General features: G+C 41.7%; 1 protein-coding gene across 15 annotated transcripts in view; it reads left to right on the top strand.

Moving 5' to 3' along the window:
- The window catches only part of USP40 (ubiquitin specific peptidase 40), an 82,440-nt gene that overhangs the window by 55,853 nt on the left and 1,933 nt on the right, over positions 1-24,654 (top strand). For 4 of the 15 annotated variants that reach the window (XM_070368508.1, XM_070368506.1, XM_070368510.1 and 1 more), the window contains 10 exons: positions 3,391-3,427; positions 5,432-5,496; positions 9,163-9,237; positions 11,624-11,750; positions 12,421-12,515; positions 13,813-13,928; positions 17,965-18,030; positions 20,522-20,732; positions 20,880-20,975; positions 24,408-24,502. In XM_070368508.1, coding sequence (XP_070224609.1) covers positions 3,391-3,427; positions 5,432-5,496; positions 9,163-9,237; positions 11,624-11,750; positions 12,421-12,515; positions 13,813-13,928; positions 17,965-18,030; positions 20,522-20,732; positions 20,880-20,975; positions 24,408-24,502 — 983 coding nt within the window. Of the gene's footprint in view, positions 1-2,862; positions 3,259-3,390; positions 3,428-5,431; positions 5,497-7,566; positions 8,174-9,162; positions 9,238-11,623; positions 11,751-12,420; positions 12,565-12,610; positions 12,651-13,812; positions 13,941-17,964; positions 18,031-20,521; positions 20,733-20,879; positions 20,976-22,761; positions 24,363-24,407; positions 24,503-24,654 lie in introns of those variants that run through there. The other 11 variants (XM_070368513.1, XM_070368509.1, XR_011463762.1 and 8 more) reach the window with 11 other exon arrangements.

The following is a 24,654-nucleotide window of genomic DNA, read 5'->3' as shown; positions in this document are numbered from 1 at the left end:
TTTCTCAGGCCTCCCCTTCTCAGTCTGTTTCCTTTTCTCTCTGCCTTGTGAGCACCTCATGCTCAGTTCATAGATGCCTACTCATATATCCAGCTACTCCTTGGCGTCTGATTGTCATCCCAAATGATAGCACTCCCACAGTGGAGCTCCTGACCTCTCTCAAATGCACTTCACTCACATTTTCCTTTTCCGTTATGGTGGCTCCATTTTCCACTTGCTTAGGCCAAAACCTTTGAAATCATCTTTGATTCTTTTCTTTCTTTGTTCATTACCAGTTTTTCAAGAAATGCTTTTGGTTCTACCATCAGGATTTATCTGGGATCTGACCACATCTCATTCCCTCACTGCTTTCACTGCCTTCACCCCTCATCTGGATTATTCCAGCAGCTTCCTAACTGACCTCTTTGCTTCTAACCTGGCACCTCCTAGGGTACATTCTTACAAAGAAATAGAGCAATCCTTTAAAGTTAAGGTCAGTCAGTCCTCTACACACAGCCCTCCTCTGCTTTCCCATCTCACTTGGAATGAGAGCAGAGCCCCTGAGTGACCTTAAGGCCCTTGTGATCTGGCCCTTTGGTATCTTTAAAAAAAAAACAAACAGAACTTGTAACTATTACTCTCACTTGGTCTACTGCAGCCACGTTGGTTTCTGTGCTGTTCTTCAGACAGGCCTTTATACTGGTAGTTTCCTCTGTCAGAAACAGTTAAGTTAAATGCTTAATCGCTCGTTTTTCTTAAATAATAGAGGCCTTTGAGACTGTGGTTTTCTTTGAATCCAGTTTTCTTTGGCCCCATTCTATGTTGTTCCTGTCATCATTTTCTAAACAATCTTTAATTCTATAGTTGCTTTTATCTTTAATCATACAGGTAATTGTGGATTTAGTCTTACTTTTTAAACTTCACAGGTGACTAAAAGTCCTCCTTAGTTACCACCCTATTCTTGTCCTTTCCTCAGAAGTCACTTTTGCACTGGATAATGTAATCCCATCCACATCAGTAGTGTACCCTCCCACACCTTTGCTGCATGTGTACCAATGTGTAGTATGTATGTACATGTAGAAATAAGAGCTTGACTTGGTTTCTTTTAAAATCATAAATGGAATCCTAGAACTTCATTTCACTTAAAATATTTTAAACATCTCTTAAAGCCAGTAAATATAAATCTCTTGTAGCCTTTAATTGTTTTAAGACCTTTTCTAGTTTATGTAAACGTTCCCCTGTCAATCCAGGGCTGTCTGGATTGTTTGCCATTTTCCTGTAAGCCAAGCAGGGCAGCAGTCATCATCCCTAGCCCTCTCCCTTCTGCTCGGTTATAGCATAAATCAAATTTTACTTACTCCTTTGCCCTAAATTTATTTAAGAATATTTTTCAGCTCAAGAAGTTGGGAGTTTTTAATGACTGTTGTTGTTTTGCTCTAATGTCTGTTCATCATGTATCGTTCACTGAATTGTGCTGTGAGCTCATAGCATGCAGAGTTTTCCCCTTGTGAGTTGGTGTATGATCAGTTGCTTCTTGGATAAATAAAAGCTAATCTCCTTTTATGAGAATCAGAGTTTACTTATCTCTGCATGCTAAGTCACTTCAGTCACGTCTGCCTCTTTGCAATCCTGTGAACTGTAGCACGCCAGGCTTCTCTGCTCATGGAATTTTCCAGGCAAGAATACTGGAGTGGGTTGCCACTTCCTCCTTGAGGGGATCTTCCCGGCCCAGGGATGGAACCCATGTCTCGTAGGTCTCCTGCATTGGCAGGCGGGTTCTTTACCTGGGAAGTTGCTGGGAGCCAGCACGGGAGATCCCACCCATGACAAGGTCATGTGGAAGAGCCATGATGAGCAAGGCAGATCATGACTCGAGGGACCCCCTGGATCTGCTCAAGCATCTACCCCAAAACTAGAATCTGTCTGTCTTACTATTTTGTACCTTTCACCAATTCTTCTGACATTAACAGGGGGCTATCCCCAACCACCTTTCTCTGGAAAAAGTCAACTTAGGGCTTTAGTTAATAAGTCTCTTGGGCATGATAGGAGTGTTTCAATTCAAACCCCTCTGATGGCTTTCTAGCTTGCCTGACAGTTTTATCCAGACTCTTGCAGCTACGCATGTGATTGTTCACAGCCTCCCAACCGTTAGAGACACGGGAAGCCGAAAACATTCTAAAAATATAGAGCCTTTCGAAGAGTTAAAAACTATTAGAGTAGGGCTGGTGTAGGATTTCACTGTTGAGCCAATGCTTGCTGCCAAGTGCCCGTATCCCTTATCCACTGTGCACCTGGGAGTGCATTGGTTAACATAGTTGGAATGTAAAAAAACAAGCAGCAGCCTTGGAATCAACCACATCAGACCTTTGAGCTAATTGGTCCTTTCTTTGTTGTAACTCACTGCACCTTTGCTCCATGAGAATGTAACTCTGTTTAGCACTTTCTGAGGCTGACATAGATTAGAAATACAAAGAAAAAACACTTCAAGGGAAAATAAGTTTTCTGGTTGAGCAGCCTTTATCAAAAAAGGGTCATAAAATGTCCACAGGCCTTCCAAGGCCAGAAGATAATGTACACAACATTGTTTATGGGAAAGGTATGCAGAAAAAATCCTGGCTTCGATAAAGACAAAACAGATGTAATGTTTGGGCTGACTCTGCATGACTTTGCATCTTTCATTTCCCTCTATGTACAAGTCAAGGTATAAAAGTTCCTTTTGAAAATAAAGTTATGGGCCTCGCTCACCGAAGCTTGGTCTCCCCATGTCATTCTCTCTTTCCTTTTCTTTCTTTCTCTCTCTCTTCTTATTTCAGGATGACTCCTTGGGGCACAAGGGCTCTCTGAATTCACTTTTTTGCCTGGGCTTCTAAGACCCGATTGGGAAGGCGCCCTGCGTCTTCATCAGGGAGAGGGTGTCCTGCGTCCTCACCCCACCAAGAGGGTGCCTGCGGCCTCCATGAACGGAGCAAGTTCCATGTAAACCAAGGAAGATCAAGCCTCTTTCTATCCCCTTTTACTTTCCTTATTGCTGACGCTGTCATCCTGAGGGTACCCCTGGATCCTGCTGGGGCTGGACCCCAGCAGGAAGTCATGGTGAAAGCAACCTAATTAATCATATCTGGTCAGAAATACACTGTTAGTCCTCATAAGAAAATCATACTGCAGACCTGGAAGTGGAAGAACATATAGGTTCTGGATGTGAACACTGAAAGCTTTTTTTTTCTGCTGAGTTTGCACCTCCTTGGCCCTTAAGGAGTGCTTACCTAACCAGTTAACCATGTATGTCTTTATCTGTTTGAGAGTTATTAAATATAATCAGACTCAGATAGTCCCAGGATCAAAAGAAAGGTGTTTCTCGTACTGTAACTCAGAAACAGAACTACAAATGAACATAATTTTTTTTCTTAACAGTGTCTGCAGATAATGCTGAACAAATGTGGCCTCACAGGTGGGTTACAGACTATGATGATGCATAAGCTTGTCCCCGTCCTTTACTTGTAATGCATTTTCTATAAGCCTAATGAAAACTTTTCAAACTTGCTTTTCTCCAGGGTTGTCAGCTATGCACATAATTCTCCTGATTCTTCTTTGCAGGCTAAAAGAAAATTAAGTGTAGGTTAGCCTCCTTCTAAGGAAGGAGCCTAGATAGGATCCAGCAGAGATACAGAAGAGATGAGGTTAAGATTTAGACCCACTGGAATTTCCTGGATCCTTTACTGATTTTTTTTTAACCTCATTAATTCAGCATTTCAGTACGTTGTGTTTGATGCCAGTATTTATGTGTAAAGAAGGAAATATGAATGAAAAAAATAAACCCAGGATATCTTGAAGTGGCTACCCAGGTGGAGCCATGTGAGCGAGCTTGAGGCGGCATCAAGCTGGTTTCAGTAGACTGAGTGCTTGCCCTTCCTCTGCACCAGAGTAGAAGCCTGGGGCTCCATCACCTGGCAGGGACGTTTGCTTGTTCAGGCTCAGGGCACTCTTCTAGGAACTTCCTGTGTTATCTTGTTTCATCTCCACACTAGTCCTCCCAGCAGGGATCCTCACTTGTTCCCATTTCTCAGATGCAGAGAATGGCTAAACAGCTCACCCAGAGTTATACCACAAGTAGCTAGATTGCTCTGATTTCACAACTCTTGATTCCTTTCTGCCATGCTGTGCTGTGACGTAATGGTGTTCACTCTTAATTTACTGGTGTTGTTTTTTTAAACATACTTAGATTAAGTTAAATATCAATACAACTTACTGCATTTAAAGAGACTTCCCAGTTGGTGCTAGTGGTAAAGTGCCTGCTAATGCAGGTAGACCAAGAGACACAGGTTCAATCCCTGGGTTGGGAAAATCCCCTGGAGGAGAGCATGGCAACCCACTCCAGTATTTTTGCCTGGAAAATCCCATGGACAAAGGAGCCTGGCCAGCTGCAGTTCATAGGATCGCACAGAGTCAGACACCAATGAAGCGACACCTGTGCTGCATTTAAAACTAGAAATAATGACAAAAGAGGGTCTACAGTGAAAGTGTTAGTTGCTCAGTTGTATCCAACTCTTTGTGACCCCATGGACTATAACCCACCAGGCTCCTGTGTTCATGGAATTTTCCAGGCAAGAATACCGGAGTGGGTTGCCATCCCCTTCTCCAGCAGACCTTCCCAACCCAGGGATCGAACCTGGGTCTCCCACATTGCAGGCAGATTCTTTACCGTCTGAGCCACAAGAGGGGATTCAAAACCTGTGGCCTGTGCAGGATAAATATGAGATCTGTGTTTATTTCCTGGTCTGGAGCTTCTTTTGGTGAGTGGGGGAGTTGACTGTTATAAAACATCACTAATTTTTTAGTAACCAAGATTTTCAACTTTTACTCAGCTCCCTGTCCTCAAAAAAAATATTCTCTTCCCATTTTGTCAGTGTAATAAACATGGTGAAAATCTGAAATCTAATTAACATTCGTAAATGTTCTTTTATACCCAATTCATTAAACTGCTGTGCTGAACGAAGTTTTTTGTTAGGTTAACTGCTGATTGACAGGAACAGTTTTGTTGTACATGTTACCAGTTGCTGAGTAATGTTAGCATGTATTTACGTCCAAGACAACTTCGTGATTTTAGAAGGGATTCTATGCTTGTATGTATATCTGTTTACACTTAACGTGTGATGTAGACATGCATATGTACATGTAAATAATAAAGGTATAAATAGATGCTGCATACTAGTACCAAGTATTTTTATTTGCAGGCATATAGTACTTGGTGGAGTAGACAGAAGATTGACCAAGTTGGGGCAGCAAGTTAATTTTTTTCATGCTCTGAAGAGATGATTTACTTTTAAAATTAGTCAACAATTATTAGATTATATCCCATTTGATATTCATTTATCCAGAAGGGTCATTCCTGGAAAACTCATAAACCATATTTTTCTGACTTTTTTTTTCCATCCTGATTTTGATTCCTTCCTAGGAGAAACATGGCATTTACGAAAAATGGATTGGTGCTTTGAAGCTGGGGAGCCTTTATGTGAAGAAGTAAGATTATTTCTATACATTTCATTTGTAAAGTGATTGTTTTGTGTTTTCCTAAGGATATCACCCTACTCATGTAAATAAATTCTAGAGAAAGCTTACTTTTTTTAGGATACAAGAATCCATATGTGGATCTACTTTCATTTCTTCTCACTGTAGTTTTTTCAGGGTCAGAGGGAAAGTTTCAGCTAAGTGGGAACGTATCTAACATATATATTGAGTCCTCTTTTGATGAGAGAATATGTCTCTAGTGGTAGTTCTTCATTAAGAGGCAGAGAACTACAGAGAACAAAGGACATTTAAACCAGTGAAGAATTTGAAGATATGCTCTAAATTTTGAAACCTGAATGTTTTAATCTCAGAGTTTCTTTGCAAGTTGATGATGGCAAAATTCAACTTAGCAGCCAGTCACTTAGGCTCTGCTTCAAGCTGCATCTCTAAATTCCGCCAGACACTTAGGACAAGACGTAGGAGCAAAGTTATTATAGGATGGTTGGAGTCTGGTTACTCTTCTTCCTCTTGTTTTTGATTTTTATAGAAGTATAGTTGATTTAGAGTATTAGTTTTAGGTGTACAAACACAGTGATTCTGTTAAAAAAAAAAAAAATATATATATATATATAGTCTATTTCAGATTCTTTTCATTTGCTGGAGTGGGTTGCCACGCTCTCTCCCAGGGGATCTCCCTGACCTAGAGATTGAACCCTGTCTCTCATGTCTCCTGCATTGGCAGGCAGGTTCTTCACCACTAGTGCCACCTGGGAAGCCCTCTTTGCTGTTATAGGTTATTATAAGATATTGAGTATAATCCTTGGCTGTACAGTAGGTCCTTGTTGGTTATATATTTTATACATAGTAATGTGTATATGTGAATTTCAACATCCTAATTTATCCCTCTTCTAGTTTCCCCTTTGGTAAACATAAATTTGCTTTCTTTGTATGTGAGTCTATTCTGTTGTGTAAATAAGTTCATTTGTACCATTTTTTCATGTAAGCAGTGTATATTTGTCTTTTTATCTTAGTATGATAATCTCTTAAGTCCATCCACGTTGCTGCAAATAGCATTATTTCATTCTTATTTTTCGGACTAATATTCCATTGTGCGTGTGTGTGCCACATCTTCCTTATCTGTTCATATGTCAATGGACACTCAGGTGGCTTCCATGTCTTGGCTTTTGTAAATAGTGCCACTGTGAACATTGGGGTGCATGGATCTTTGCAGATTAGAGTTTTCTCTGGATATATGCCCAGGAGTGGAATTGCTATATGGTAACTCCAGTACTTTGGCCACCTCATGTGAAGAGTTGACTCATTGGAAAAGACTCTGATGCTGGGAGGGATTGGGGGCAGGAGGAGAAGGGGACGACAGAGGATGAGATGGCTGGATGGCATCACTGACTCGATGGACATGAGTCTGAGTGAACTCCGGGAGTTGGTGATGGACAGGGAGGCCTGGCGTGCTGCGATTCATGGGGTCAAAAAGAGTCAGACACGACTGAGCAACTGAGCTGAACTCTTATTTTTAGTTTTTTAAGGACCCTCCCTACTGTTCTCCATAGTGACTGTACCAATTTAGAGTCCCCCCCAACAGTTTAGGAGGGTTCCCTTTTCTCCACACCTTCTCTAGCATTTATTATTTGTAGACTTTTTTGATGGCCCCTCTGGTGTGAGGGGATTCCCCATTGTAGTTTTGCTTTGCATTTCTCTAGTAATCAGTGATGTTGAGTGTCTTTTCATCCTGGTTAATCTCCTTATTGCCGCTCCAAGTAGCTTCAGGCCTCACAGTCCAGATCTGTGGCCTCAGATGGTTGTGCTCAGTACAACCCTTTCCCCCAGGCTTTATGTGCCTGCTTTCTGTTCAGTGATAGTCTGGCATTAGACATCAGCAGAGGCTGATTTAAAGCAGGGCTTTCCAGGGAAAGGTCTTTGCTGTGTAACAGCCAATAGAGAGTCCCCTATGAGTCCTGGCCAGGAATTTGACAGCCTAGAGTAAGAAGTGGACCTCAAAGAATTTTCAGGACATAAAGTTTGGATGGAGAAGGCAATGGCAGCCCACTCCAGTACTCTTGCCTGGAAAATCCCATGGACGGAGGAGCCTGGTAGGCAGCAGCCATGGGGTCTCGAAGAGTCAGACACCACTGAGCGACTTCACTTTCACTTTTCACTTTCATGCATTGGAGAAGGAAATGGCAACCCATTCCAGTGTTCTTGCCTGGAGAATCCCAGGGACGGGGGAGCCACCAGGCTGCCGGTGGACTGTGGTCTTTGGGGTCGCACAGAGTCCGACACGACTGAAGCAACTTAGCAGCAAAGTTTGGGTGTCAGAAGAGTTTATCTAGTCAAATATCTGCCTCATTTTCTTCTCTTACTAATTCTCAAACCAGTATCAAACAGTTTCTCTAAAAGCAAACTCATTACCTTCAGAACTGGCTCCACTTCACAGATTTGCTGTTAGTCTTTCTCATCCTAACCTTTTCCAGCCCTACATGTGGCTTACCCTCATTACCTGACGTGGGTCATGTTTGGTCCTGGCCTTCAGAGACCTGTCAGTCTTTACACTCTTGTTCAACCAATTCCATTGCTGGCCTCCTGGTTCAAACCCTGATTTTTGGTCTTTTGTTTCATTTTGGTGTTTTTTGCCTCTTGCCTGAGTTACTACAGCTGGCGTCCCTAAGCCCAGGTATTCATTTCCCACTTCATATCAATATGTCACAGGTCTGACAACTTAGGGTGATCTTTAAAAATCCTCTTCACAGAAATCTTGAGTGGCTTTTTAAAAGCAACTGACAACTCCTTTTTTTCTGTTCCACACCTCTTTGACCTGTGACCTGTTTCCCACCCAGTTTTCTTTCCTGTTACTCACCAGCGGATACCTCCCACTCTAATTAATCTAGTCTCTTAGCTCTTCCCCTTTATATAAATCATATATGCAAATCATACTGACCCTTGACTTAACGTTGGCTTTGCCTTGTTCTTCTTCTTCTTTTTTTGTGATAATTTTGTTTGTTTACTTTTTGGCTGTGCCGGGTCTTCGTTGCCACACAGGCTTGCCTTTCGCTTGTTGCATCGAGAGGAGGCTGTTCTTTGTTTTGGTGCCTGGCTTCTCTTTGCAGTGGCCTGTTTCGTTGGAGCACGGGCTCTAGGGTGCATGGACCAGTAGTTGTGGCCCCTGGGCTCCGAGCACGGGCTCAATAGCTGTGGCTCATGGGTGGCATGTGGGATCTTCCTGGATCAGGGATCAAACCTGTGTCTCCTGCATTAGCAGGTGGATTCTTTACCACTTTAACCACCAGGGAAGTCCTGCCATGTTCTTCTTTCCTTGAGAAATTCCTTGTTTCCTCTGACTTTTCTAAATCCAGCTCATCTTTTAAGCTTAACTAAAATTTTATCTTCTGTAAATTAGTCTGCCATTTTTCATCTCATCCATCTTCCTTCCTTTAATCTTTTAAAGTTCTTAATTATACAGTTTTAGTACATAATGATGTATTATTTTATAGTCTTAGCTTATTTCCATCTCTTCAATATCTGCTTCATTATTCATCTACTTATTTCTTGAAATGATAATAGAGGCATCAGTGTTTGTTTGTTTGTTTGTTTTAAAGATTGAATGGTCTCTTTATTCCTTCCAGAAGTCGTGACAAAAAAGACTTTCACTTTCTGTGTTTCTAGGATGCAAAGCTGAAAGAGCTTATGATCTGTTCTGGAGATACTTTGCTTTTAATTGAAGGAAAACTTCCTCCTCTGGTAAGACTTTGCTCCCGAATAGACACTTTGTAAATAGCAGTTTCTGTGTTGTGATTGCAAAGATGATATGTTGTCATCGTGTGAAAATGGGGAAATACAATCATAACGAGTATAGAGTACTTACCCCAAATTCCACCAGGTAGCTACCATACTTTACATCTTTATATATTTTCCTTCCATCAACTGTATGTACAGTTTTATTTCCTATTTTTTATATTTAATTTTTTAACTGGGCCATAAAATCTAAAAACAGTCAGTATATCCAGTGTATGACTTAGCACAATTTAATTCATCTATATAGATATCATCTATATCTCAGTTTGTTTTAAACTTTTTGTTCTTATAAATAGTAATAAATATAAATCCTTCTTAAGACAATTCTAAAGATGGAATTAACAAGCCAAATCATTTTCCCAAAGAGTTGAACCAAGTTTGCAGTCCTAGTGTGGCTCTGTGAGGGGGCTCGCACCACTCCTCTGCATAGACCCTGCATATGACCACTCAGAAAGGCCAATATTTAGTAGTTGTTTTTATTAATGTGGACACATATAAAGAGGAAAATAAAATTACCCCAAATTCTAGCACTCAGACAATCATTTGCTTATGATTAGAAAATTCAGACAATGTAGAAGGCTATAGAATGATTAACAAGTTTCTCTTATATCTTTCTCTCCAGAAAGAGCCCAATTATTTTTCCTTTCTTGTACTTCCAAGAAAAAAATTGCACCTGTTTGTATGTTGAGTGTGAATATGTCCATAGCCTTTTCAAAGTTTACATAAAGGGGATCATATTCTATGCAGTGTTTTATTCCTTGTGGTTTTTGTTTTTGTTCATTTAGTATGTCTTGAAGATCTCTTCACATCAGCACATACAGACCTACCTTTTTCTTTTTCATGACTTCAAAGAATTCTGTCATATTTTATACCGTGCTCTTTAATTTTTGAATATAAAGGATGTAAAAAGCTGGGCCAGGAAGAGGAGGCCCCATCCCCATGGGGTCTGTCCTCCTTCCACCGGCAGCCAGCTTCCCCTGTATCCTTCGAGAAGCACATACTTCGATACACACATGTGTGTATATGGAGCATGCGTGTGCACATTCATGTATATATACATATTTCTATTTACAGCAAAGATTATAAGTTTGACAGTGTATTCTGCACCTAGCTTTCTTTGTTAATGGTTTATCCCCATATATATGCTGTATCCGTACACAAAATGTTGTCTCATTCTGTTTGATGTGTATGGAGGCTCCCATGAGTTAACCAGTACAGTTAGGTTGTTCCCAGTCTTGTGTTGATGCAAATAACACTGCCAAAAATACTGTCTATTTGCCATTTTGCACATATGTATCCATAGGATAAAGAACTGGAACTGAAATTTCTTTGTCAAAAGTTACAGCCTGCCGTAATGTACCAGTCTTCTAAAAAGGGACCTTGAGGCTGGTTCATGGTTTTTGCTGCCATAAACAATTTGCAGTGAATATCTCAGTATGCATGGGCCAGTATATCAGAAGATAAAATCCCAACCATAGAATGGCTGGGTCAGAGGGTTTGGGCATTTTAAATTTTGACAACACCAAATTACTTTCCAGAAACTTGGCAGCAGTTTATACTCCTAGCACCAATTTACAAGAGTTTAGGTTTGAACTGAATAAAAAAATGGAGTTTTTTGCTCTTATTTACATTTATTTATTTATTGCATGGAAGTTGAGTATTTATTAATTGTCACCAATTTGATAAACAAAAAAATATTCAAATTTTAGCATGCATTTCTTGAAAAGTATGTATTTAAAAATCCATGTCTTTCTCCCCACAGTCTCATCTTCTGTTGTTGGAAATTGACCACTGTAGCACAGTTGATCTACTAAGGTTCTTTACTAACTCAAAAAAGGCAGGGGAGAGAACCAGTCAAGTTAGTAAAACTGAAATTACAGAATGTGTTTTAGGAGATGGGTTTATTTCATGTAGATGTTATGTAGGAATGCACCTTAGATCAATAGATTGTTGCTTCTCTAGAAAGTTCCTTTAGAAATTTTATAAATTAAAAACTGCATGTAACTGGTATATTGTGCTACAGTGCTCTTCCGATGCCTGAAAGTATTTTTATAGTTTGTTCTGTCAAATGTTTTGTTAGTTTGTTTATACTTTTCACTTATCGTAGTTCCTAATTTATAGAACATTAGTCCCATTCATCCTACATACTGATTTTTATGATTTTAAACTTTTAAATGTAAAAGTGGTGAATGATAATGTATGATGGTTAATACATACATCTTAAGGAAAAATCCTAAATTCAGGAACATTTTCTATACCAAGATGTTTCTCTGTGGAAGTGGAAGTTGACTTAATCTGTGTGCATCAGCAGTTCGAAATCTCCATTCCTCAGGGTTTCCTGACGGTGCCCATCTGGTGGTACCAGCCTCAGGGGCCGCTGCATCACTGGAAGGATCACCAGGACCAGACGAATTGTACCCTTTCTCAAGGCAGCGTCTGGAAAGCCAGTTCCACTCCAGGTGAGAACACAACAGAATTACAGCAGCCGGTGTGTCATAAATAAAAGTAAAATGACTGCTTCTGCTGAGAGGCAACAGAAATGTGTGTTTTTAAAATATACTTAAATTACAACAAAATCTATGTGTTCTGTAATTCATAGCATAATAATACCATTCTATTTTTATACAGTGATTTGTATATAACCTCTGTAAAATACCATCTTATTTTGTTTTTTTATTTTGGGGGGTTTTTTTTGGCTTTACCTTTCATTTGCCATCTGTTATTTTTATTATCTTTATTATTATGGCAATGTATTCCGTTTTTTCAAGGAATTTTTATATATTATCTCTCAAGCTCCCCGTGGCAGTAGGAATAGCAGCCCCCTTCACTGTAACAGAACCGGACATTGAAGCTTCCTTTGCTTTCAGTGACAGCACAGTGTGAATGAAATTCCTCAGACCCATCCTGGCGCGGTCTTATGCCCACACCGCGCCCCCTGGCGGCCCGGCTGCCAGACCCCGCTTCCTCCCCATGAAGTCCTGAAAGGCTGACTCGAAGCCTGCAGATTCTGAGTTGCTTGGATAGAATTGTACTAAGCCTGTGTGCAGTATCCCAGCACAGCCTGTACTTCAGAAATATGAGCTAAGTTCATCTAAAGCTCCTGTCAGAAGTCTCACTCTGTCCTTGCAGGTGCTCCCAGTGACGCACACGCGGAAGTTTCCCTCTGGTACTTGGGAGACCTTGAAATCTCAGAAGATGCCACCTTAGGGGAGCTGAAGTCTCAGGTCAGCCTTCCTCCTACAGCGAACCCTAGTGGTGATCTGGCTGCTTCCAGTGAGATATTAATATATTCTTCTATTTCCTTTTCCCTCAATTACAGTCTGTTCTGATATGGCATGTGTTATATGCCATGTTCAGTGGTGAGTACCTCACAGGCCACACACGCACACTGCTCAGGGGGCTCCCGGGCTCGTTCCGTCACCCTGTGGCTTCCTTTCTTCCCACTCTGACAGGCATGCTGTGCTTTCATTTGACTGTCTTCTCAGTGACTTGCAGCTTATGTTCATTTTGATTTTTTTAGGGAAACATTTGTTGGAACATTTGTAAAGCATTCACTTTATTTACATTGTTTTTGCACCATTGTGATTCATGTGTTAAATGTGGTTAGCAGAAGCTGTGTTGTCAGTTGCCCAGGAGGTCAGAATCTCAGCTTTATGTTAGAATGTTAAACTAGATATTGTATTGTTTTCTTGGACATTAATATTCACAGACAGAGTGCTCTGTCCAAATGGAAGGGCTCGGTTGAATACAACTCAAAATGCCTAAGAAGCATCTTAACTCTCAGTGAACTAAAATGAACATCCTTCTTCCTCATAAAGGAAAAAGTGTAGGGGCATGTAAGTTAAATACTAGTCATTGATTGACTTCTCCTGTGTATCCTCACTGTCTGAAATACCTTCCTCAAAAAAAGCAAATGATCTTATTCTCTTAAGAACAAGAAGGAAGCAACTTTTTTTCCTTATATTGGATTAAAAGATACAAAATGACTGTTTCTAGATTAAAAAATGGATGAATATTGGCCACATCATATAATACAACCTAAGTATATGAATAGATATCCACCTACAGGATTAGTACAGTGGTTTGGGCCTAGCAGTTGGATCCAGAGATTCTGCAGTATTTCAGAATAGAAAGTCATTTCCTTGGCAGAGCAAACACTGTTGAATGATAGTAGCACAGATGGAAATTGAAGACAAGTCCTTGCTTTTATTTGAGTAGCCTCTGCTTTTGAGTTATAGTCACATAGAAATTAAAGTTTCATTTTCTAAAACGTAATCATTAAAAAGGAGCTTTTGGCTCAGAAAATAGAAAGTCACTTAGCTCTCAAGGTGATTTCAGCATAGAGGAATACAGAAGTGATTCAGGATTAATTTCATTTAAGAGAGATTCCTGTGGGTTTTGGTAGATATTATCATCACTTGAGATGCTGTCTCCCTCAGATGTCATTGTGTAGCGCTTCATTTTTTCCCTAAAGCAGTCTGCTTTTAAGAATGCCTTTTCAGTTGTCTGTGTCTTTTCTAGGCCATGACCTTGCCCTCCTTGGAGTTTTCCATCCCATCCCCAGCCTTCCTCAGAGCCTGGACAGTGGAAAATAAGCGCCCAGGACGGCTCTTACGAGGCCACCAGCAGCAGCTCAAGTAGGTTTCTTGGTGAGCACTCCCTCATAGCCCATTCCAGGTCATTCACATTGTCAGGTGGACAGCGCTTGTTATCACAAACTCTGAGACAACTTCAGTTTTTCGTATTAAGTAAAAATGTAATTTTGCCTGTTTTTACTTTGCTCCAGAGACTGTGAACAAAATTTTGAGTGGTTTTTCCCCCAGCTTTATTGAGATATTAATTGATATATAACATTGTATAAAGCTTCCCTGGTGGCTCAGATGGTAAAGAATCTGCCTACAATGCAGGAGACCTGGGTTAGGAACATCCCCTGGAGAAGGGAATGGCAACCCACTCCAGTATTCTTGTCTGAGGAATTCCATGGGCAGAGGAACCTGGCAGGCAACAGTCTGTGGAGTTGCAAAGAGTCGGACATGACTGAGCAGTTTTAACTCACTAACACTATATAAGTGTATTGATTTGACAGACATATGTTGTAGAATGATTTTACCACCATAGTGTTAGCTCACACCTCCATCACATCATATAGAGTCCACATGTAAGTGATGTTATACAGCGGTGGCCCTGTCTCACTTAGCACAATGCCCTCAGTATCTATCTGTGTTATCTCAAGCCACCGGATGTCCTTTCTTAGGGCTGCATAATATTCCTTCACGCGCATGTGTGTGTGTGTGTGTGTATGCACACACCCATAAACCACACCTTTATCCAGTCTTTCAGTAAAGACACTAGGTTTTCCATATCTTGCCTGCTGCGCATAATGCTGCAATGAGCCTGGGAGTGCAGATAATCTCTTCAAAATCCTGTTTTCGTTTCCTTTGGTGAGGTACCCAGCAGTGGGATTGCTGGATCATGTGATAGTTCTTTTTTTAATTTTCTGAGGCACCTCCATACTGTTTTTCCATAGTGGCTGAACCAATTCACATTCCCACCGGCCCTGAACAAGGGCTCCCTCCCTCCACAGCCTCACCGATGCTTGTTCTCTCTTTTGTCTTTTCAATGATAAGTGTTCTGACAGGGGTGAGATGGTGTCTCATCATGGGTTTGGTTTGCGTTTCACTGATGATTAGTGATGTAGAGTACCTTTTTATGTACCTGTTGGCTATTGCTACTGCTGCTAAGTCACTTCAGTCGTGTCCGACTCTGTGCGACATAGACGGCAGCCCACCAGGCCCCGCCGTCCCTGGGATTCTCCAGGCAAGAACACTGAAGTGGGTTGCCATTTCCTCCTCCAATGCATGAAAGTGAAAAGTGAAAGTGAAGTCGCTCAGTCGTGTCCGACTCTTAGCAACCCCATGGGCTGCAGCCTACCAGGCTCCTCCGTCATGGGATTTTCCAGGCAGGAGTACTGGAATGCGGTGGCATTGCCTTCTCCATGTTGGCTATTAGTATGTCTTTAAAAAATTTCTGTTCACATCCTCTGCCATTTTTTAGTCAGATTGTTTGCTTTTTGCTATTGAGTTGTATGAGTTCTCAATATAATTTTAATACTAACCCCTCAGCTTTGCAAATACTTTCTCCTACTTCATAGATTGCTTTTTAAGTTTGTTGATGGTTTCCTTTGCTATGCAAAAGCTTTTTAGTCTGATGTAGTCCAACTTGTTTATTTTTGCTTTTAGTGTCAAATCCAAAAATAAATCATGCCAAAGCAGATATCAAGGAGCTTTACCCCACGGTTTTCTTTTGGGAATTTTACAATTTCAGGTCTTATGTTAGAATCTTTAATCAATTTTAAGTTGATTTTTGCATATGGTGTAAGATAAGGATCTAGTTTCATTCTTTTGCATGAGACTGTCCAGTTCCTCGCCCCTCCCCCCGCCCCACCCAGCACCATTTATTGAAGAGACTCTTCCCCATTGTGGGTTCTTAGCTCCCATGTTATAAACTAACTGACCAGAATGCGTGTGTCCATTTCTGGGCTCTCTCTTGTGTTCCACTGATCTGTGTGTGTTGTTTATGCCAGTACCTCACTGTTGTGATAACTATAGGTTTATAGTAGAGTTTGAAATCAGGGGGCATGATGCCTTCAGCTTTGTTCTTTCTTAGGAAAAGATTGCTTTGGCTATTTGAGGTCTTTTGTGGGTTTATAAAAATTTTAGAACTGTTTGTATTTCTAATTGCAAAATGCTGTTGAAATTCTGACAGGATTACATTGAACTTACAGATTTGGTGGGGGGTGGCGGGTAGTGTGGACGTTTGAACAATATTCTGCCAATCCATGACCATGGAATCACTCCATTTATTTGTGTCTTCAATTTCTTTCGTCAGTGTCTTGGTAGTTTTCAGGATACAGGTCTTTCACCTCCTTGGTTAAATTTATTCCTAAGTATTTTTTTTTTTTGATGCTGTTGGGATTGTTTTCTTAATTTCTCTTTCTGATAATTGTCATTATATAAAATGCAAATGATTTTTGTATATTGATTTTGTGTCCTGCAACCTTAGTGAATTCATTTATTAATGTTTTTAATCTCTCTAGTTATTTATTTATTCCTGGCTGTGCTGGGTGTCCGTTGCTTTTTGTGCAGGCTTTCTGCAGTTGTGGCTAGTGGCTGCTGCTGCTCCTGCTCGCGGCGCGCGGGCTTCTCGGCGGGCTCACTTCTCCTGTGGACTGCAGGTTCTAGAGCGTGGACCCAGTAGTTGTGGCCCGCAGGCTTGGCTGCTCCGAGATGTGTAGAGTCTTCCCGGACCAGGGATCAAACCTGTGTCCCCTGCATTGGCAGGCAGATTCTTATCCACTAGGCCACCAGGGAAGTCCGCATTTATTTAAGAAGTTTTGTTTTGTTTTTTTGGTGGAGTCTTTGGAGGTTTCTGTAAATATCATCATGTCATCCACAAACGGAGACAATTTTACTTCTTATTTTCCAATCTGGATTCCTTTTCTTTGCTAATTGCTCTGACTAGCACTTCTGCTACTGTGTTGGATATGAGTGGTATGAGCGCATCCTTGTGCTGTTCCTGATCTTAGAGGAAAAGCTTTTAGCTTTTCACTATTGAGTATGATACTAGCTGCTGCTGCTGCGTCGCTTCAGTCGTGTCCGACTCTCTGCGACCCCATAGACGGCAGCCAACCAGGCTTCCCGTCCCTGGGATTCTCCAGGCAAGAACACTGGAGTGGGTTGCCATTTCCTTCTCCAGTGCATGAAAGTGAAAAGTGAAAGTGAAGTTGCTCAGTCGTGTCTGACTCTAGCGACCCCATGAACTGCAGCCTACCAGGCTCCTCCGTCCATGGGATTTTCCAGGCAAAAGTACTGGAGTGGGGTGCTGTTGCCTTCTCCGATGATACTAGCTATGGGCTTGTCAAATAAGACCTTTATGGTTTGAATACCCAGTTTGTTATGAATTTTTAACGTGAAAGAATGTTGAATTTTGTCAAATGCTTTCTCTGCATCTGTTGAGATGTTCATGTCCTTCATTCTGTTAACGTGGTTGTATTATATCAATTGATTTGCAAATGTTGAGCCATCTTTGCATCCCTTGCATAAATCCCACATGATCATAGTGTATGATCCTTTTAATGTATTGTTGAATTTGTTTTGCTAGTATTTCTTTGTGAATTTTTGCAGCTATGTTCATCAGGGACATTGGCCTTTAATATCCTTTTCTTGTAATGTTATTGTCTGATTTTGATATCAAGGTAATTCTGGCCTCATAGAATGAGATTGGAAGTGTTCCCTCCTGGTTTTTTTTTTTTTTTGAAAGAGTTTGGGAAGCACTGGTATTAAATCTTTTATCATCAGTAAAACCATCTAGTCCTCAACTCTTTATTGTTAGGAGGTTTTTAATTGCTGATTCAATCTCCTTACTAATAATTGGTCTGTTCAGATTTTCTGTTTCTTCATGATTCTGTCTTGGTAGGTTGTATATTTCTAGGAATTTGCCATTTCTTCTCAGTTGTACAATTTGTTGGTGTATAATTTTCATGGTAGTCTCTTAAATTTTCATTGTTCTTATATAGTATACTATTTCACTTAGGAATACTTGAAACTGGTTTTTTAAAAAACCTTTAAAAAATTAATATGTCATTCAGTATTGTTTTGTTTCATTTGTTATCAGGGAATATAAATTGGGAAAGAGAACTGAGATCTGCTTAGAGCCCCTTCAGAAAGAAGAAAACTTGGGGTAAGACATCCTACTACACATACAAAATTACATACATGTCTGATCACAACAAGGCTTCCCTGGGGGCTCAGTGATAAAGAATCCTCCTGACAGAGCAGGAGACATGGGTTTGATCCCTCCGTCGGGAAGATCCCCTGGAGAAGGAAATGGCAACCCACTCCAGTATTCTGGCCTGAAGAATCCCATGGACACAGGAGCCTGGTGGGCTGCAGTCCATGGGGTCGCAAGAGAGTCGGACATGACCTAGCAACTAAACAGCAACTGATCCCAATGGATAGTTTCTTTACTATTAAGTTGTTAAAATGTTAAGCATTTTTTTTCACTGCTTCTAATGAGTCTGGCAACTTAAAACAGATTATATTCTAGAAATGTGTTTGTATATCTGGTATGTAGATCTTAGAATTCATTTTTCCATAAAAACAGATTAATTTCTCAGTCAGTCCCAGTGCATACCTAACCCATAATGACCTTGAATGTAAGCAAGATGCTCGCCCCCAGCTCTTGGCAATGCCTGAAGACAGTCTGTGGTCAGACTGATAGCAGCACCCGACATGCTGCTCCTCGTGCTGATTTTTTCATCCTGATACCCCCTGATGCATACTTGCTGAATTATCCATCGTCATCTGTCTCTCCTACTAGAACGTTCACTTTGGGAGAGCAAGCACTCTGTTTCTTGGTCATTGCTGCGTCCCCAGTACCTAGGACAGTGCCTTTGTCACAGTCAGTTTGTTTATTGAATAAAGAAGCACCCCAGAGTTGTCCGTGATCAAACATAACTATTCTTTTTTTCATTATAGGACTTTCTTGTATAAGACATTTTTGTCAGTAACACTAAATACTAAGTTCTGCCTGACATGATGATTCTCATTGCCCGCCTATATAACAAGTCTACTCTTTCAACCATATCTGACCTTCACTTAATCCCACTGTTTTATAAAAAGACATTCTTAGTACAAATTATATTACTCTAGTAGTTCCCTGGAGGGGAATTTCTGGATCAAATAGTATGGATATTAAATCATGAATTTAATGATTTATTTTAAGAGGATGGACATTTTAAACCTCTTAAAATAAATCATTAAATTCATTTCCATTAAAATCATTAAGGTATATCAATTTATGTTCCCACAAGCAGGGTTTCTAAGTATTTACTTCACCTCACTGTCAAGCCATCATTGAGTGTTGTCATTATTTAAATGTTTGCTAAATTGATAAATGAAAAATGGTTATTTTGTTTCATTTGCCTCAGTGCTTTGATTGCTAGTAATATTGGGGCATTTGTTCAAAGGTTTGTAGGCCATTTATATTTTGTGGGTATGTGAATTGTTTCATATATATTGCCTGTTTTTAATGATGTCTTAGTAAAAAGTCTAATTTGTGTGAGCTCTTTCTATAATACAGAATATTGTATAATTTGACCCTCTGTCATTATCTGTTTGTGAGCAGTGTTTTTTTGAAGACCACGTTGTGTACTTACTTAGACCCCCTTCCCCATTGGCACTTCTGTCCTGGACCGACCTCCAGAGCACTCTTGCCCTCCCTCAGTGGGGACCCTGTCTCCTTGGGGTCCTCAGCAGCCTCTGTCTCCTCCTTGGCAACTCCTGCGTCTGCACTGACCAACCTCTGTAAGCTCTGGGACCTCAGCTCTGCTCCGTGATGCCGAAACACCTGCTCCCTCTGACAGACCCCTTCCCGACCACAGTCCCCCGCATTCAGTCCCGTCTCCTTTCAGCAGGCCTTCACTCTCCCTGTTGTCCATATCTACAGCTGCGTTTCCCTTTCTTTCAATAAAACACCAATATAATAGAAACACAGCATTAAAACTGTTCATTGTCTCGCCATCCTTAGAGTTTCCACTTCTCCTGTCTCCCAGGTCTCACCTGTAGTTTTTATTTTACGCCCTACTCTTTTACGTTTTTAAACACACTCCACGCATCTGAATTTCCACCTGACCTGTCTGAATGTTTCTTTTCTCTCTCTTCCTCCAAGGACCTCTTATCTGTGCTCTTCTCCTGCAGAGGTTTCCTTTGCTCTTACAACTACACCATCTTCTCTCTCTTCCCAGCTCCAGGCCCTCAGTTTCTTCTCCAGCTTCATCACGGCTTGCTCTGACATCAGCACTTCCTAGGGAGTCGCCATGGCGGGGAACCTGGTCGCGTTGGGCCCCTTCCCTCTCACCACTTGGGTGTCGCCCTGCCAGCCCTTTCCATTGTCGCCAATCCTCTTTCCTATGTGCTCCCTGGAGGAACTTCCCCAACTCCACCTTCAGCCCTACCTGCTGCCTCCCCCGGGACTGTGCAATGGACTCAGAATGGGCGCTCAGCTCCATTCTGGCTCAGGAGTGAAGGAAATCAAAGTTCCCCACAAGCGTTCAGGGTTCGTTCAGGGAGAACCCCTTAGGCAAAGCAACAGAGTCAGAGGAGTAGCTTTGCCCTTCACAGCACCCCCTCCTCTGGTGGTAAATCTGACATGCGACTGTTTTCTGGCGCAGCCCCTGGGACGTGCTGCTGCGGACACAGATGCGCCTTCCTGGCAAGAGAGCCTACGGCCTGCCCGTGGACGTGCTGTGGGACACAGCCCGCGGCTGGACGGCCAGCTCCCTGAGGCAGCGAGTGGCCGATGTCTACTCACTTCCCGTGGAGAAAATTGAAATTGCCAAATACTTTCCTGACAAGTTTGCATGGCTTCCAGTGTCTAGTTGGGTAAAGTCGTGGGGCTTTCTCAAGAAAATTGAGCCTTCCTGGCATAACGAATAGATTAACTACCATTTTTCACAGACTGATAGGGTATTTACTAAAAATTTGAGGTTGAGTTTTTGTTTTAATTCAAGATGTTTAATTTTTCTGTAGAACCAGCAAACTACCAAAAGGAAAAAGAAGAAAAAGCAAGATAATTTGCAGGGTGCACCTTATTACTTGAAAGATGGAGATACTATTGGTGTTAAGGTAAGTTTTTCGCAGTAAATTTACCACTCTGAGAAAACACCAGAATCCAATGATTGTATAGAGAAGTGTTACTAACTTCTCCCCGCCATGGCAAAACACCCTAGGAAGTGCTGATGTCAGAGCAAGCCGCAGTGAAGCTGGCAGAGAACTTAGGCAGGGAGAAGAAACTGAGGGCCTGGAGCTGGGAAGAGAGAGAAGGTGGTGTAGTTGTAAGCAAAGGAAACCTCTGCAGGAGAAGAGCACAGATTAGCACACTCAAGTCTTCAAAGCATCAACAGTCCCATTTTAGATAAATTGTTTCACGGAGTGAGGGGGAAACAGGGAAAACGAGACAACTCGTTTGATGAGGCCAGTGGAACCACAATACCAAAACCTTAATTTGGGTCTGACTTGAATGAAAATTCTTTTGGAGTTTTATCACCGAGTGTGGTGCTCTAGGTTTTACGCAGGGACCTGTGTTAGGTTAGGACACTTCTTTCATTCCTAGTTTACTCTTCTTTATTTTTTTAAATAATGAATGAGCACTGGATTTTTAATATTTTATTCTCTGCTTTCTCTGCATCTGTTTAATTAGCCATAATGGTTTTTCTCCTTTAATCTGGTAATGGAGTATTACTACATAAACACACTCTCAACACTGAGCCTTCCTTGCCTTCCTTGGACAGACCTACTTTGTTGTCATATTTTTTGTATTAAGGGTTAATGATTTAAATCCTTAATTTAAGAATTAATAATTTATTAGATTATTGATTAATAGTTTGTTTTTTGACTTAGATAAGTTTTTATATTAGGGAATAAGTATTCCCTTAAATTTTTATTAAGGAATAAGTATTCCCTTAATCACCACTTCTGTTCTTCATTGTTCAATACTAAAAAATGTAACCAATGTAATATGACCTTCCACTCAACAAAGAAAAGCAAACAAACAGAAATTGAACGACAGATAAAAGAGATTCTCAAAGGAAAATATATATAACACTGTTCTTAAATACACTTTTTCCACATTTGAAAGACTATACAAATAAGCCATTAGCTCTATTAAGAGAGTTCAAAAGGTTATAAGATCAGCATACATAAAATTACAAAGTACCTGGGAATACATCCAACAAAAAGATTTATAAGACCTTTCTGGAGAGTATTATAGAAATACTGAGAGACACTGAAGCTTCAGTTAGATACAGAATCATATCACATACCATGTTCTGGGAACAGAGGCCTCACAATGGTAAAGATACCAGTAGTCCCACAGCTGTAATTTCAGTATCATCACAGTGAAAAACCATGTAAATTAAAGAGCTAAGATATTTTTAAAGAACAAGATCAGGGTGTTGCCATACCAATATTAAGACTGAGTACAAAGCTGCGGTGACTAGCTTTGGGGCAGGGCAAGACTGAAATAGAGCCGTGAAACAGAATCGCTCATATAATGAAACTTGACAGGTATTTGAGGCAGCATTAAAAATGGATTATTCAGTAACTATAGTCATAATTTTGATTGTATTTTCATAAAGAGGATCAATTTATATAAGCTGTGGACCCCATAAAATCTCTGTCCACCTCTGCTCACACCTGTACAACAATCAACATGAAGACTTAAGTGTGAAAAGCATTTCAACCTTTAGAAGATAAGAAAATTTTTATGACTTAGGTTAAGAAGGATTTCTTTAAGAAATATAAAGCATAATCCATAAAGAAGAGGATCAATAAATTGACTGCAGTTGACCCTTGAACAGCATGGGTTTGAAATGCCTGGGTCCACTTATATACAGATTTTTTTTTTCCCCAGTAAATACACAGAGTACTACAAACTGCAGTTGGTTGAATGCACAGGTGTGGAACTGTGGATACAGAGCGCCAGCTGTGGGTCTCAAGCATCCCAGGATTTTGGTGTCTGGCATGTCCTGAAACCAGTCCACTGTGAACGCTGAGGGACAACTGTACATTTAAAGTAAAAGCTTCTTTTCATCAAAGGAAACAATACAAAGTGAGAAGACAAGCCGCAAATAGGAAAAGATAATATATCAGGATACAAGCACTAAGGACTAGTGTATCCCAAATATGTAAAGTACTTCTGCAAGTCAGTTACCAAAAAACAAGCTTTGCCCATCTCTCCCCAGTGAGTAATGCCTGGCAGTTCTCAGAAAGCAGGTGAAAAGATAGCTTCCCAGTAACCAGGGACCTGTGAGATAAAGCCTGAGCTGCCAGGCCAGGCTCTCAGGACTCGGCGGCACCAGGAAACACCAGTGCCAAGTAAACAGCAGTTGGCAGCAGTCAGCAGAGGTGCCCGCACAGTGCACCCAGGCGCCTCCACTCTAGATAGAAACACCTGGAAACACCCGTGCGTGCCTCAGTGTGTGCGCGTGTCCATGCGTGCTCAGTCGTGTCCAATGCCTTGCAACCCCATGGACTGTAGCCCACCAGGCTCCTCTGTCCATGGGATTTTCCAGGCAAGAATACGGGGTGGGTTGCCAAAACACCCATGTGTTGGGGGAGGTGTACAGAAATGAGGATTGAAGACTAACACTGGAAAGAACTTAAATGACCCTCAGAAAGGGGATATGTGAAATGGGGGAAAAGAGTATTGATGTGGCAGTAGAGAACACAGCATTTAAAGCAGATAAACTGGAGCTCAGGTGTCACTGTGAATACACATGCAAGTGTTAAGTGTGGAAAAGTCACAGGACGGTCACTAACAAAGTAGAGAACCAGGTAGAACGCCGAGGTTTGCTGGGGGCCATGTTCCTGTGTTGTAAAGACAAAGATGGAAACAGTCGCACTGAATTTAACAGAGCACTTGGCTGTCGTGGGGGAGGCTTTTCCCACCTGAGGTGGAGAAGCAGGGAGCCAGCCCCGATGCAGGCCCTCAGCTGGCTTGTCAGGCATGGAAGGGCCACCGCCCCCAAGCAGCGCTCACTCCCCAGATCCCCGTGGGGCACGGAGCCGGGAATCCCGGCATCCCTAACCCGGGGCCTGGGAGGCCTGGGCATCGCCTCGCGACACAGGCTTTCCTCCTACTCACATGTGCCCAAGCGGTCAGTAGACCCGGACAGAGAGCGGCCTGTGGGAGCGGCAAGCCTGACGGCGCTGCGGGTCCCAGCAGGGTGGAGGGGGCCCCGGGGTGGCTCCAGGGGAGACGCCAGGAAGCCCAGTGCCAGGACGTGGCCGCGGGGCTACACTGACTGGGCGGCCTGCTGCACCTCGGGCCCCTTGCCCGCTCACTCAGGGCGCTCGGACAGTTCCCCCGAAGCTCCGTCTCGAGCTCGTCTTGCTCCTAGCTCAGTTTGTTCTCGTCAAGCACTAGACTGTTTCATGTTACTAATCTAGTTTATGTCAGTTTGGATATCCTGTAGGTTATTTTTTACATACATCTCTTAAATATGTAGGCTAGAAAGATGTCTGAAAACATTGCTCAGTAATTATTTTGACATGCAGAATCTCCTGGTTGAAGACGATGATGATTTCAGTAGCGTCCGAGACGACATCGGAAGAGAAAAACTGAAAGAGGTCGCCCTGGGGAAAAGGAAAAGGTGAGTGGGGGTCCTCGGCCATGGACCAGGTTCTTGCTGCGACCTCTGGGCTCACGCGCCTGACTGCAGCGTGGAACCCTGGTCTGCAGGGCATTGTGGGAATATCTGTGACCTGTTCTCACTTGACCCTGAACGTTGGAAGTGAAATGGAG

Source organism: Bos mutus, chromosome 3 (genome assembly GCF_027580195.1).
Source record: "Bos mutus isolate GX-2022 chromosome 3, NWIPB_WYAK_1.1, whole genome shotgun sequence".
Classification (NCBI taxonomy): domain Eukaryota; kingdom Metazoa; phylum Chordata; class Mammalia; order Artiodactyla; family Bovidae; genus Bos; species Bos mutus.
This window is presented reverse-complemented; position numbering and strand designations above follow the sequence as displayed.